This window comes from Heptranchias perlo, chromosome 23 (genome assembly GCF_035084215.1).
Source record: "Heptranchias perlo isolate sHepPer1 chromosome 23, sHepPer1.hap1, whole genome shotgun sequence".
In the NCBI taxonomy this organism is placed as follows: Eukaryota; Metazoa; Chordata; class Chondrichthyes; order Hexanchiformes; family Hexanchidae; genus Heptranchias; species Heptranchias perlo.
In genome coordinates this window covers 46,635,678-46,650,905 of record NC_090347.1, presented here as the reverse complement: position 1 = coordinate 46,650,905, position 15,228 = coordinate 46,635,678, and the positions used below count along the sequence as shown (strand labels likewise).

The 15,228-nt window shown below is 56.7% G+C and overlaps 1 protein-coding gene across 5 annotated transcripts in view; it reads right to left on the bottom strand.

The window, feature by feature from the left end:
* The window catches only part of gga3b (golgi associated, gamma adaptin ear containing, ARF binding protein 3b), a 69,667-nt gene that overhangs the window by 22,555 nt on the left and 31,884 nt on the right, over positions 1-15,228 (bottom strand). For 2 of the 5 annotated variants that reach the window (XM_068004429.1, XM_068004431.1), the window contains exons 2-9: positions 14,477-14,561; positions 12,726-12,801; positions 11,960-12,058; positions 10,590-10,713; positions 9,747-9,850; positions 6,060-6,140; positions 5,270-5,407; positions 3,504-3,585 (exon numbers count right to left, since the gene is read on the bottom strand). In XM_068004429.1, coding sequence (XP_067860530.1) covers positions 3,504-3,585; positions 5,270-5,407; positions 6,060-6,140; positions 9,747-9,850; positions 10,590-10,713; positions 11,960-12,058; positions 12,726-12,801; positions 14,477-14,561 — 789 coding nt within the window. The remainder of the gene's footprint in view (positions 1-3,503; positions 3,586-5,269; positions 5,408-6,059; positions 6,141-9,746; positions 9,851-10,589; positions 10,714-11,959; positions 12,059-12,725; positions 12,802-14,476; positions 14,562-15,228) is intronic. The other 3 variants (XM_068004430.1, XM_068004432.1, XM_068004433.1) reach the window with 3 other exon arrangements.

Genomic DNA, 15,228 nt, shown 5'->3' with positions numbered 1-15,228 from the left:
TGGGAGTGGTGTTGGGGGGGGGGGGGGAGAGTGGTGTTGGGGGGGGGGGGGGGGGGAGTGGTGTTGGGGGGGGGGGGGGGGGGGGGGGAGTGGTGTTGGGGGGGGGGGGGGGGGGAGTGGTGTTGGGAGGGGGGGGGGGGGGGGGGGGGGAGAGTGGTGTTGGGGGGGGGGAGGAGTGGTGTTGGGAGGGGGGGGGGGGGGGAGTGGTGTTGGGGGGAGTGGCGTTGGGGGGGGAGTGGTGTTGGGGGGGGGGGGGGAGTGGTGTTGGGGGGGGGGGGGGGAGGAGTGGTGTTGGGAGGGGGGGGGGGGGGGGAGTGGTGTTGGGGGGGGGGGGGGGGGAGTGGCGTTGGGGGGGGGAGTGGTGTTGGGGGGGGGGAGTGGTGTTGGGGGGGGGGGGGGGAGTGGTGTTGGGGGGGGGGGGAGTGGTGTTGGGGGGGGGGGGGGGGAGTGGTGTTGGGGGGGGGGGGGAGTGGTGTTGGGGGGGGGGGGGGAGCGGTGTTGGGGGGGGGGGGGGGGAGTGGTGTTGGGGGGGGGGGGGGGGAGCGGTGTTGGGGGGGGGGGAGCGGTGTTGGGGGGGGGGGGGGAGTGGTGTTGGGGGGGGGGGGGTGGAGTGGTGTTGGGGGGGGGGGGGAGTGGTGTTGGGAGGGGGGGGGGGGGGAGAGTGGTGTTGGGGGGGGGGGGAGGAGTGGTGTTGGGAGGGGGGGGGGGGGGGAGTGGTGTTGGGGGGGGGGGGGGGAGTGGCGTTGGGGGGGGAGTGGTGTTGGGGGGGGGGGGGGAGTGGTGTTGGGGGGGGGGGGGGGAGTGGTGTTGGGGGGGGGGGGGGGGGAGTGGTGTTGGGAGGGGGGGGGGGGGAGTGGTGTTGGGGGGGGGGGGGGGAGTGGCGTTGGGGGGGAGTGGTGTTGGGGGGGGGGGGGGGGAGTGGTGTTGGGGGGGGGGGAGTGGCGTTGGGGGGGGAGTGGTGTTGGGGGGGGGGGGGGGGGAGTGGTGTTGGGGGGGGGGGGGGAGCGGTGTTGGGGGGGGGGGGGGAGTGGTGTTGGGGGGGGGGGGGGGGAGCGGTGTTGGGGGGGGGGGGGGTGGAGTGGTGTTGGGGGGGGGGGGGGGAGTGGTGTTGGTGGGGGGGGGGGGGAGTGGTGTTGGGGGGGGGGGGGGGGGAGTGGTGTTGGGGGGGGGGGGGGGGAGTGGTGTTGGGGGGGGGGGGGGAGTGGTGTTGGGGGGGGGGGGGAGTGGTGTTGGGGGGGGGGGGGGAGTGGTGTTGGGGGGGGGGGGGGGGTGGTGGTGGGGGGGGGGGGGGAGTGGTGTTGGGGGGGGGGGGGGGGGGGGGAGTGGTGTTGGGGGGGGGGTGGAGTGGTGTTGGGGGGGGGGGGGGGGGGAGTGGTGTTGGGGGGGGGGGGGGGAGTGGTGTGGGGGGGGGGGAGTGGTGTTGGGGGGGGGGGGGGGGAGTGGTGTTGGGGGGGGGGGAGTGGTGTTGGGGGGGGGGGGGAGTGGTGTTGGGGGGGGGGGGGGAGTGGCGTTGGGGGGGGGAGTGGTGTTGGGGGGGGGGAGTGGTGTTGGGGGGGGGGGGGAGCGGTGTTGGGGGGGGGGGGGGAGTGGTGTTGGGGGGGGGGGGAGCGGTGTTGGGGGGGGGGGGGGAGCGGTGTTGGGGGGGGGGGGGGAGCGGTGTTGGGGGGGGGGGGGTGGAGTGGTGTTGGGGGGGGGGGGGGGAGTGGTGTTGGGAGGGGGGGGGGGGGGAGAGTGGTGTTGGGGGGGGGGGAGGAGTGGTGTTGGGAGGGGGGGGGGGGGGGAGTGGTGTTGGGGGGGGGGGGGGGGGGAGTGGCGTTGGGGGGGGGAGTGGTGTTGGGGGGGGGGGGGAGTGGTGTTGGGGGGGGGGGGGGGGAGTGGTGTTGGGGGGGGGGGGGGGGGGGAGGAGTGGTGTTGGGAGGGGGGGGGGGGGGGAGTGGTGTTGGGGGGGGGGGGGGGGGGAGTGGCGTTGGGGGGGGAGTGGTGTTGGGGGGGGGGGGGGGGGGGAGTGGTGTTGGGGGGGGGGGGGAGTGGCGTTGGGGGGGGGAGTGGTGTTGGGGGGGGGGGGGGGGGGGAGTGGTGTTGGGGGGGGGGGGGGAGCGGTGTTGGGGGGGGGGGGGGTGGAGTGGTGTTGGGGGGGGGGGGGGGAGTGGTGTTGGTGGGGGGGGGGGGAGTGGTGTTGGGGGGGGGGGGGGGGAGTGGTGTTGGGGGGGGGGGGGGGGGAGTGGTGTTGGGGGGGGGGGGGGAGTGGTTTGGGGGGGGGGGGAGTGGTGTTGGGGGGGGGGGGGGGAGTGGTGTTGGGGGGGGGGGGGGGGGGAATGGTGTTGGGGGGGGGGGGGAGCGGTGTTGGGGGGGGGGGGGGGGGGGAGTGGTGTTGGGGGGGGGGGTGGAGTGGTGTTGGGGGGGGGGGGGGGGGGAGTGGTGTTGGGGGGGGGGGGGGGGGAGTGGTGTTGGGGGGGGGGAGTGGTGTTGGGGGGGGGGGGGGAGTGGTGTTGGGGGGGGGGGGGAGTGGTGTTGGGGGGGGGGGGGGAGTGGTGTTGGGGGGGGGGGGGGGGGGAGTGGTGTTGGGGGGGGGGGGGAGTGGTGTTGGGGGGGGGGGGGGGGAGTGGTGTTGGGGGGGGGGGGGGAGTGGTGTTGGGGGGGGGGGGAGTGGTGTTGGGGGGGGGGGGGAGTGGTGTTGGGGGGGGGGGGTGTGTGGGGGGGGGGGGGGAGTGGTGTTGGGGGGGGGGGTGGGGGTGGGGGGTGTGGGGGGGGGGGGAGTGGTGTTGGGGGGGGGGAGTGGTGTGGGGGGGGGGGGGAGTGGTGTTGGGGGGGGGGGGGGAGTGGTGTTGGGGGGGGGGGGGGTGGTGTTGGGGGGGGGGGGGAGTGGTGTTGGGGGGGGGGGGGGTGGGTGGGGGGGGGGGTGGGGGTGTGGGGGGGGGGGGGGTGGGGAGTGGGTGGGGGGGGGGGGGGAGTGGGTGTGGGGGGGGGGGGGGGGGGTTGGGGGGGGGGGGGGGGTGGTGTGGGGGGGGGGGGGGGTGGTGTGGGGGGGGGGGGGTGGGGGTGGGGGGGGGTGGGGGGGGGGGGTGGTGGGGGGGGGGGGGGGTGGTGTTGGGGGGGGGGGGGGGGGTGGTGTTGGGGGGGGGGGGGGTGGGGGGGGGGGGGGGAGTGGTGTTGGGGGGGGGGGGGGGGGGGGGGGAGTGGTGTTGGGGGGGGGGGGGGGTTGCTATTCAGTGACACCCTGGTGAAAACATTTAAGTGTAACCATCAAATGAGCATAAAACTGGGCTCGGTTGTGGTGCTCTTCCATGGCCCAATCGCTCGATGACACTTACCATGTTGGCTGTCAGCTGAAGAACGTGCATCTGGGCGAGGTACTGGAGGGTACCATGTGGAACTGTACTCCAGTAAGAGTCAACACCTTCAGTAGAGGAGGGGAGGAAATGGGGGTGGGTGTGGGATAGCCATGATGGCCACCCCCCATCTTTCGCCCGTTTACAGTCTGAGGGAGAAGCTTCCCGACGTACCTAAGCTGTTGTCATTGTCCTCGGTCTCACTCGCAAGTTTGAACAACGTCCGTCTCATTTTCTCACACCGGTCGTACAACTCCTGAAAAGCAGCAGAGCTCAAGTTATATATCTGTGCACAGGGTCCAACCTCAGCTTCCATTACAGAGCTCACTGCACCCTCAGTACAACAGCTTGCATTAATATAGCGCCTTCAACGTAGAAAAACATCCCAACGGCTTTACAGAGGGGTATTCAGACAAAAGTGGACCCAAAGCCAAAGGAAGAAATATTAGGACAAATTCTGATCCTCATAATTAAGTTGCTTCATAGCCTCATCTCTCCCTGTCCCTGTAACCTCCTCCAGCCTTGCAACCCTCCTGAACTCTGACCAAAAGGTTTCGTTAAAGAGGTGGTTTTCAATGAGTATCTTAATAGGAGAGAGAGGTGAGGAGGTTTAGGGAGGGAATTCCAGAGTGCTGGGCCTAGACAGTTGAAGGCACTGCCGCCAATGATAGGGAAAAACCAGTGGGACATGCACAAAATTCCAGAGTCAGAGGAATGGAGGGTTCAGGGGGGTTGCAAGGCTGGAGGAGGTTACAGGAATAGGGAGAGATGAGGCCATGATGTAATTTAATTATGAGGATCAGAATTTTAAACTGGAGGCGTTGGGAGACCAGGAGCCACTGTAGATCAGAGAGGACAGGGGTGATGGGTGAACGGGACTTGGTGCGTGTTGGGATACGGGCAGCAGAGTTTTGGATGAGCTCAAGTTTACAGAGGGCGCATGAAGAAAGGCCAGGCAAGAGAGCATTGGAATAGTCGAGTCTGGAGGTAACAACTCTCTAGATGAGAGTTTCAGCAGCAGATGAGTTGAGGCAGGGGCGGAGACAGGCGATGTTACGGAGGTGGAAGTTATTTAAATGAGGGGAAGGGAGGGGAGCAATAGACGCAGCTGAACAGATAGTCCCAATCTTAGTGACAAAAGGAGTCCATGAGCTCCTCACACTTGTTGTTGGAAGGGGCAGGGGAGAGGGGTTTAAGGAGACAGTTGGCAATGGAGAAAAGAAGCCGGTGGTTATCGTTACATTCCTGGATGATCATGGAATAATGAGTGGTTTTGGCAGAAGAGAGTGAGGCCCAATGGCACTTAATGTGGTAGAGCCAGATCTGGTGATGAATGGCGAAACCAGCTGTGCACCAGATATTCTCAAGTCTGTGCTCCTTGGACTTGAGGGAGTGATGGTGGGGGCCATACCAGGGGGATTATCCGGGATGGGAGAGAGTAACAGTTTTGCTGGGATAAGAGCATCAAAGGTGAATGTGAGGGATTGATAGATTCACGGCTGCAGCAAAGTGGTGGCGAATGGAGGGCCAAAGGCTTTATAATCTGGAATGAGCACTCGGGCATGAGAGAACTAAAGGAGTTTACACACAGAGGCCATTCAGCCCATCATAGCTACATGCCTTGGATGGTAAAGGCAATGGGCAAGTGAACCGCACAGAACAGGTTGAATCCCCAGTCTGTGCTGTTAGCTGATCTCAGCGGGCGAGGGTGCGCGGGAGTGGGGGGTGCGTCCGTGTGAGTGCGTCCACGAGCGTGAGTGCGTCCACGAGCGTGAGTGCGTCCACGAGCGTGAGTGCGTCCACGAGCGTGAGTGCGTCCACGAGCGTGAGTGCGTCCACGAGCGTGAGAGGAAGAGGAGTTATTATTGGAATTGAACACTGAATTGTAGCCTTGCATGGGGCAAATAAAGCAACAAGCTGGTGTGGGGGTTCTGGATTACCGTCATCAGCTCTTTGTCCCCTTCCGTCGACTCCTCTGTGCTGTAATGAGCCAACATTTCATTCAACAGACGCACGTTGTTGTTCACCTCCTCCAGAGTGTTCAAACGCTTTGTTATTTTCTGCATTCGGGCCTCATCCTGTGAAGGGTACAGGAGATAAATAATCTCAGCACTTAAGGCCTGCTTCCACTCCACTGTGCTGTCATCACACTCAGCAGCGCTGCATAAAACACCGACCCACCATTACCCAGGGTCATCTCAACAGGTTCATACATTTTGTACAAATAATATCATGAATTTTTCTGCTCATCAGCTAAGAGTAAAACTCTCTCCACACTGTCCCATCAAACACTCCTATGGTTTGTACAGCATCATATGGGATCCATACACCCAGTATCCCCTCAGTCCGGGTGGGCGGGACCTGTACACCCAGAAACCCTCAGTCCAGGCGGGACCTGTAGACCCAGAAACCCTCAGTCCAGGCGGGACCTGTACACCCAGTTCAATACAGAGTAAAGCTTCCTCTACACTGTCCCATCAAACACTCCCAGGGCAACTACAGCAGAGCAGTTACAGAGTACCCATATTCTTGCCCCACTTTGAACCGCACCTTCTGACCATATCCTTCAGCCCCACCTGCTCATCTTAATCCCCCCTCTCTCCAGAAATGAACATAATTCGCTCTTCTGTCTCGTCACCTTGAATATCCTTCCCTAGTAATTTATTCCACACCTCCTTTCCCTTTGGGTGAAGAATGTCCTGCCTGCCTTGCCCTCTTCCTCATCCTTACCTCTTTCACCATGTTCTTGATCAGTTTGTTGGCTTCTTGTAGGTCCTCAGGGTTTTTGCTCTTCAGTAACCTGGCTAATAGCTGTAACACAACAAAAAGTTTCAAATTCCTTTTAAATCAACGTCACAGCCTGTTACATACAGAACATTGCACCGAACTGTAAGTAACTCACCCTCCCAGGGTCCTACATTCTCCATTTCACTGAACACTCCCAGGTTATGGCACAGACCGTACCCACTAGGATTTGGATTGAGGTACCTCAGGCTCACATCACGATAGACCTGTACACCCAGTATCCCCAGTCCGGTGATGGACCTGTACACCCAGTATCCTCAGTCCGGTGATGGACCTGTACACCCAGTATCCCCTCAGTCCGGTGATGGACCTGTACACCCAGTATCCCCTCAGTCCGGTGATGGACCTGTACACCCAGTATCCCCTCAGTCCGGTGATGGATCTGTACACCCAGTTTCCCTCAGTCCGGTGATGGATCTGTACACCCAGTTTCCCTCAGTCCGGTGATGGACCTGTACACCCAGAATCCCCTCAGTCCGGTGATGGACCTGTACACCCAGTTTCCCTCAGTCCGGTGATGGATCTGTACACCCAGTTTCCCTCAGTCTGGTGATGGACCTGTACACCCAGTATCCCCTCAGTCCGGTGATGGACCTGTACACCCAGAATCCCCTCAGTCCGGTGATGGACCTGTACACCCAGTATCCCCTCAGTCCGGTGATGGACCTGTACACCCAGAATCCCCTCAGTCCGGTGATGGACCTGTACACCCAGTATCCCCTCAGTCCGGTGATGGACCTGTACACCCAGTATCCCCTCAGTCCGGTGATGGACCTGTACACCCAGTATCCCCTCAGTCCGGTGATGGACCTGTACACCCAGTATCCCCTCAGTCCGGTGATGGACCTGTACACCCAGTTTCCCTCAGTCCGGTGATGGACCTGTACACCCAGTATCCCCTCAGTCCGGTGATGGACCTGTACACCCAGTATCCCCTCAGTCCGGTGATGGACCTGTACACCCAGTTTCCCTCAGTCCGGTGATGGACCTGTACACCCAGTTTCCCTCAGTCCGGTGATGGACCTGTACACCCAGTTTCCCTCAGTCCGGTGATGGACCTGTACACCCAGTATCCCCTCAGTCCGGTGATGGACCTGTACACCCAGTTTCCCTCAGTCCGGTGATGGACCTGTACACCCAGTATCCCCTCAGTCCGGTGATGGACCTGTACACCCAGTTTCCCTCAGTCCGGTGATGGACCTGTACACCCAGTATCCCCTCAGTCCGGTGATGGACCTGTACACCCAGTATCCCCTCAGTCTGGTGATGGACCTGTACACCCAGTATCTCCTCAGTCCGGTGATGGACCTGTACACCCAGTATCCCCTCAGTCCGGTGATGGACCTGTACACCCAGTTTCCCTCAGTCCGGTGATGGACCTGTACACCCAGTATCCCCTCAGTCTGGTGATGGACCTGTACACCCAGTTTCCCTCAGTCCGGTGATGGACCTGTACACCCAGTATCCCCTCAGTCTGGTGATGGACCTGTACACCCAGTTTCCCTCAGTCCGGTGATGGACCTGTACACCCAGTATCCCCTCAGTCCGGTGATGGACCTGCACACCCAGTATCCCCTCAGTCTGGTGATGGACCTGTACACCCAGTATCTCCTCAGTCCGGTGATGGACCTGTACACCCAGTTTCCCTCAGTCCGGTGATGGACCTGTACACCCAGTATCCCCTCAGTCCGGTGATGGACCTGTACACCCAGTATCCCCTCAGTCTGTTGATGGACCTGTACACCCAGAATCCCCTCAGTCCGGTGATGGACCTGTACACCCAGTATCCCCTCAGTCTGGTGATGGACCTGTACACCCAGAATCCCCTCAGTCCGGTGATGGACCTGTACACCCAGAATCCCCTCAGTCCGGTGATGGACCTGTACACCCAGTATCCCCTCAGTCTGGTGATGGACCTGTACACCCAGTATCCCCTCAGTCTGGTGATGGACCTGTACACCCAGTATCCCCTCAGTCTGGTGATGGACCTGTACACCCAGTATCCCCTCAGTCCGGTGATGGACCTGTACACCCAGTATCCCCTCAGTCTGGTGATGGACCTGTACACCCAGAATCCCCTCAGTCCGGTGATGGACCTGTACACCCAGTATCCCCTCAGTCTGGTGATGGACCTGTACACCTAGTATCCCCTCAGTCCGGTGATGGACCTGTACACCTAGTATCCCCTAAGTCCGGTGATGGACCTGTACACCCAGAATCCCCTCAGTCCGGTGATGGACCTGTACACCCAGTATCTCCTCAGTCCGGTGATGGACCTGTACACCCAGTATCTCCTCAGTCCGGTGATGGACCTGTACACCCAGTATCCCCTCAGTCCGGTGATGGACCTGTACACCCAGTATCTCCTCAGTCCGGTGATGGACCTGTACACCCAGTATCCCCTCAGTCCGGTGATGGACCTGTACACCTAGTATCCCCTCAGTCCGGTGATGGACCTGTACACCCAGAATCCCCTCAGTCCGGTGATGGACCTGTACACCTAGTATCCCCTCAGTCCGCTGATGGACCTGTACACCCAGTATCCCCTCAGTCTGGTGATGGACCTGTACACCTAGTATCCCCTCAGTCCGGTGATGGACCTGTACACCTAGTATCCCCTCAGTCCGGTGATGGACCTGTACACCCAGAATCCCCTCAGTCCGGTGATGGACCTGTACACCCAGTATCTCCTCAGTCCGGTGATGGACCTGTACACCCAGTATCTCCTCAGTCCGGTGATGGACCTGTACACCCAGTATCCCCTCAGTCCGGTGATGGACCTGTACACCCAGTATCTCCTCAGTCCGGTGATGGACCTGTACACCCAGTATCCCCTCAGTCCGGTGATGGACCTGTACACCTAGTATCCCCTCAGTCCGGTGATGGACCTGTACACCCAGAATCCCCTCAGTCCGGTGATGGACCTGTACACCCAGTATCCCCTCAGTCCGGTGATGGACCTGTACACCCAGTATCCCCTCAGTCTGGTGATGGACCTGTACACCCAGTATCCCCTCAGTCTGGTGATGGACCTGTACACCCAGTATCCCCTCAGTCCGGTGATGGACCTGTACACCCAGAATCCCCTCAGTCCGGTGATGGACCTGTACACCCAGAATCCCCTCAGTCCGGTGATGGACCTGTACACCCAGTATCCCCTCAGTCTGGTGATGGACCTGTACACCCAGTAACCCCTCAGTCTGGTGATGGACCTGTACACCCAGTATCCCCTCAGTCCGGTGATGGACCTGTACACCCAGAATCCCCTCAGTCCGGTGATGGACCTGTACACCCAGTATCCCCTCAGTCCGGTGATGGACCTGTACACCCAGAATCCCCTCAGTCCGGTGATGGACCTGTACACCCAGAATCCCCTCAGTCCGGTGATGGACCTGTACACCCAGTATCCCCTCAGTCCGGTGATGGACCTGTACACCCAGAGGTGATAGTTTATTCAACATCTACTTCCCTAGGTTCTGTTCTTCCCAGCGATGGTTTGGCAATTTCACAAAGAGGTTTCAGGATGGGAAGGGTTTTTGCTTTTGCGGATGAAGTTGTCCGATGGATTTGAAACGCAGCCCCTCACCGGTTGGGTTTTGCTGTGTTCCGTACCTTAGATTTTTCATCATCTTCAAATACTGCATTTTTGGGACGGGTTGGGGGCGAGGGAATCAGGGTCTTATCGACCGGGATCTGAGGATCGTGTTGCAAAATACCTGCAAGAAAAATCTAAGGTATCAGACTGCAAAAAGCTTTTCAGTCAGTCACTTCAATCAGAGCATCCCAACAAACAGAGCAACACAGACAGCAAAAACTGCAAACATGCAGCGTTGAAAAGAAGGGAAAAACCTCTGTTTGGACTGCTCCCACGATGTCCAACCAAAACACTCATCTCCCTTTAGATGCTGACTGACCTGCTGTGTATTTCCAGCTAGAGGAAAAGAACCAGGGGGTCCTACGAAGACTCGGTCGGTGAAGTCAGCGTGTGACCGAGCTACAACTGGTCTCAGGGCCCCGGGGCTAGGGAGGGGAAATATGCGGGCCAAAGTTCTCACGCCTGATAGTTATCCAGTGACTCCTGCCAAGAGCGCAGCAGATGAGAGCTGGAGCAGGCAGTGATGCCTCCCACAGTACAACAGCAGACACTCGCCATCTAGGACCGTTTATGAAAACTGGTCACTTGGGTGAGGTAGCTGAGGGCTGACACGGCCATGGAGCCTGATCCCAGTGACAGTCAGTGCCCCAAACAGCAGGGGTAAAACTGGAAGAAAAGGAAACCTGCTCTGGAAAGCAAGCTCCTGGCTTCATGACTCGACACAGATGTCCAAAGGACCGACTCTGGCACCACAAGCCTCACCCAACACTTTCGCCGAGTGCCCGATCCTTGTACATTTCCCATATTTCACACGTCTAATGTGGAGAATATCGCAGGATTCAGGGCTAACCCTGCCATACCTTGTTTCTTTAACATCTGGTAGGCGTCTTTGATTTTGGTTTCCTCTGGGAGAGCGACTGTCCAGCTGTACAGCAACTCGATCACTTTTGTTTTGACCTTTTCGGACACTCGGTCTCCTAAATACTGCAAAAAGAAAAGAAAATTAAACAAGACGAACATAGGAACAGGAGGAGGCCATTCAGCCCCCTCGAGCCTGTTCCGTCATTCAATTCGATCATAGCCAATCTCTATCTTAACTCCATTTACCCACCTTCGCTCCACATTCCTTGGTACCGTTACCCTTAATAAAAATCTATCAATCTGTCTTAAAAATTCCAATTGACACCCATGTCAACAGGTTTTTGAGGGACAGAGTTCCAGATTTCCACTACCCTTTGTGTGAAGAAATGCTTCCTGACATCACCCCTGAACGGCCTGGCTCTAATTTTAAGATTATGCCCCCTTGTTCTGGACTCTCCCACCAGAGGAAATAATTTCTCCGTATCTACCCTATCGAATCCTTTTAACATTTTAAACCCCAAGAATCAGATCACTCCTCAATCTGGTAAACTCAAGGGGTACAGTTGAAATGGAAAGATGCCACAGGGACAGCAGCGTTCTTGCCATTAGCCAAGCTTATTTGTCCTCCACTTACCTTAAGATGTTAACTCTTGCTGAGGTTCACGCTCCAAAGGCTCAGGCCATTCCCTTGTAGTGGCCATTACTGCAGTATGAGTCCGCACAATGAGTGCTGTTACTGAACTGGGGGAATCTTTCACAGCCAAGCTCAATCCTGTCCTCACCCAATATATCGACAAACAATTTCTACCAGGGTCACTGGGTGGTGTACCCCAGTGTTATATAGTGACAGACCTGTACCCACCAGTACTGTACCCCAGTGTTATATAGTGACAGACCTGTACCCACCAGTACTGTACCCCAGTGTTATATAGTGACAGACCTGTACCCACGAGTACTGTACCCCAGTGTTATATAGTGACAGACCTGTACCCACCAATACTGTATCCGGATTATACAGTGACAGAATGTACCCACCTGTACTTACTGCAGACATGACCCAAGTTGGTAACCCTACAAATGTGATGTTGAGTGCTTGTCACAGTATGAGAATTCTACATTCATCACTGTTCTTTACTGAGTTATTAATGACAGCAGTAGATTTAATCTCCAGAATAGTCCTCCTGCCTCTAAATCATCTAAATTTTCCACTTATATTCAATTAATACAAGTTTTTGCAGAAAGCATTCCTATTCAGTGTGAGTGTTTACTGATCAGTGTGTGCCAGCCATCTGGCTGCAGCTGGCACACCCGTTGCTGCCCTCTCCCTACTCGAGCCACAGTTCTGCCTCGCAGGCAGTGGGAAACCCACCTTTGGAGATACCACTTTGATTAATTCATTCAGAAATCGAAATTTCCCAACCTCATTGTGAAATCTCCGCCCACAGTTCTTCATACAAGCCTCTAGCACCTAGATTCAACCAAAATATTTATATTAGCATCACTGCACAGGGCATAGATCACACATCAGCATCACCCTCAATGCTGCACAACATTCAACAACAGAACAATAAAAGATTGTGATGAAAGGTCTTCGACCTGAAACGTTAACTCTGTTTCTTTCTCCAGAGATGCTGCCTCACTTGCTGAGTGTTTCCAGCATTTTTTGTTGCAAATGTTTTCAGGGATGGAGGCGGAGAGTGTAATGGCTCCTGACTTTGTAAAGGCTCTTTCTCAGACCCTAGAGACTGGATTTACAACAGTTCCTGCAGAAGTCTGCACCCAAAATAAGCTGTACAGGGTCAGTCTTATGTGGACGGCCAGGGCCCATGAAAGTGGTCCCTCAAGTGAGGGTTCTACCACTGACAGTGGCTTCCTTCCAAATTCACCTTTGGCTGGTGATGCCGGTTCCTATTGGGCCCGCTGGAAGGCCATTAAAACTGAGGCCCAAGTTTCACACTGCCTCTGATGGGGACCCAGAATTAGTGGCTGCTGGGCCGTGTTGGGGATGCAAAGCCCGCCTCCTGTGTATTAACAGTGTGCTGTCGGGGGCGAGGACCCAGCTCCTCCACTCATGCACAACATGAAAACACCACAGAACAGTGACGTGCGGACTAGGTGTAGATTCCCATACTCACTGTAAGGGCTTGCACTGCCTCCCACTCCTGAGGAGACTGGATTTTATGAGCCAACAGCCTGACAGCTATCTGTGGCCTGGGGAAAAAAATGAAAGAGTTAAACATTACAAAAATGTTGCCTTTTCACCTCTGGAACGTGGGCATGAATCTAACCTGGGGCAGGGAGGCGCTATCCCAGGCGGACGTTGCAAGTCCGTCCCGGGACGCACCGGGCGAGGCCGTCCCGGGACGCACCGGGCGAGGCCGTCCCGGGACGCACCGGGCGAGGCCGTCCCGGGACGCAACGGCTGATTCTCTGCCCCCCACTGCTGGGTATAATGGTGGATTGAAATCGATGCTGGGATCCCTGGACAGCAACACGCAGGAACACTGCTCACTCTCAGTGTGCGGCTGGTCTTGATACAGCCAGATGAAGGGAGGGCCATATTTCCCGCTCCTTACAAAAGCAAGGAAGTTATACTAAACCTTTACAAATCACCGGTCAGGCCTCAGCTGGAGTATTGTGTTTAATTCTGGGCATCACACTTCAGGAAGGATGTCAAGGCCTAGGAGAGGGTGCAGAAGGGATTTACTGGAATGGTACCAGGGATGAGGGACTTTGGTTACGTGGAGAGACTGGAGAAGCTGGGATTGTTCTCCTTAGAACTGAGAAGGGTAAGGGGAGACCAAATAGAGATGTTCAAAATTATGAGGGGCTTTGATAGAACAAGTAGGGAGAAACAATTTCCTCTGGCAAAGATTTAAAATAATTGGCAAAAGAACTAGAGGGGAAATGAGGAGAATTTTTTTCTCACAGGGTTGTTGAAGTCTGGAATGCACTCCCTGATAGGGTGGTGGAAGCAGATTCTATGGGAGTTCAAAAGGCAAATGAACATGTACTTGAAGAGGTCTAATTTGCAGGGTTATGGGGAAAAAGCTGGGGAGTGGGACTAATTGGATAGCTCTTTCAAAGAGCCGGCACAGGCACGATGGGCTGAATGGTCTCCTTCTGTGCTGTAAGATTCTATGATTCCAACAGCCACACCTGGGTTACTAAACGTGGGGGGTCGCTGACCTGTTCATTGTAAGCACCTGTTTGGATAATGGACAGAGGAATTTGACACATCACCAGCAGTGATTGGTAGCCATAATGCTCAGGTAGGCCCTTCCAGTAATGGCAAATAATTCTCTCAGAACACTGTTCTGGGTTGCAATGTGCAACGGAGAATAGCTTCCTGCAGCAGGATGCACTGCAGCAACTCGCCAAGGCTTTTTCGACAGCACCTCCCAAACCTGCGACCTCTACCACCTAGAAGGACAAGGGCAGCAGGCACATGGGAACAACACCACCTGCACGTTCCCCTCCAAGTCACATACCATCCCAACTTGGAAATATATCGCCGTTCCTTCATCGTCGCTGGGTCAAAATCCTGGAACTCCCTTCCTAACAGCACTGTGGGAGAACCGTCACCACACGGACTGCAGTGGTTCAAGAAGGCGGCTCACCACCACCTTCTCAAGGGCAATTAGGGATGGGCAATAATTGCTGGCCTCACCAGCAACGCCCACATCCCATGAATGAATAAAAGAAAGGTACTTTCCATTGTGAGAAAAAAGCCTCCATATAATTGTTTTCATTGTTCCTCTGTTAGTTTATGTCACTCCTAAAATTTGATGGGTGGGAAATCACTTTGATCTGGGGAAAAATAAAACCTTCGGACAAAAATAATGTAAATAAAACAAGTGCAACACTAAAGCATTTGTGTACGCACCCTTCCAGCTCCTTGTTGACCTGGTCACAGAAGCCGATGATGTACTCCCAGTCCTCCTGCCGGTTTGCAGGATTAGTGGCTTTATCTGCAGGCAAGGAAAAGGTGCATTCAATTATAGAACTGTAGGCAGTCAGGTCACCATCGCTCATCCCGACTTGGGTACTGGAGGGTGCCACAATCGACCAGAACTGGGCAACTGACCAGAAATAAAAGCTTGCGGCCACACCACACTGAAGCACTCTGCACAGCTGCTATTTATACCTGGGCAGGGCAATCACCCGACACTGAACAAGCAGCCAAACCTTGCAGCTTCCGGCAAGAGAACACAATCAATGTTTCGGGATTTGAATCGTTCCTCAGAACTGGTAGATATTCCAAGTGAAAAGAAAAAGGGGAAATGGGAAAAAACACAACAGCCACACACATAGGAAAAGAAATAGAATGACCTGGAAAGTGCTTAAACGGAGAATAGGCAGAATTGATCTGCGAAAGAGACAAAAGGTGGCAAAATGAGAGAAGTAAAAGATATATAAGTCACAGAGTGTGTGAATAACTAACGGGGGAATAACTAAATACCTTCCAGTTCTAAGGAAGGTTTCAATTCCTGAAACGTTGATTTGCGTTCCCTCAGAGACACGTATAAAATTCTTAGAGGGCTTGACAGGGTAGATGCTGAGTGGCTGCTTCCCCTGGCTGGAGTGTCCAGAACTAGGGGGTCATAGTCACAAGATAAGGGGTCGGCCATTTAGGAC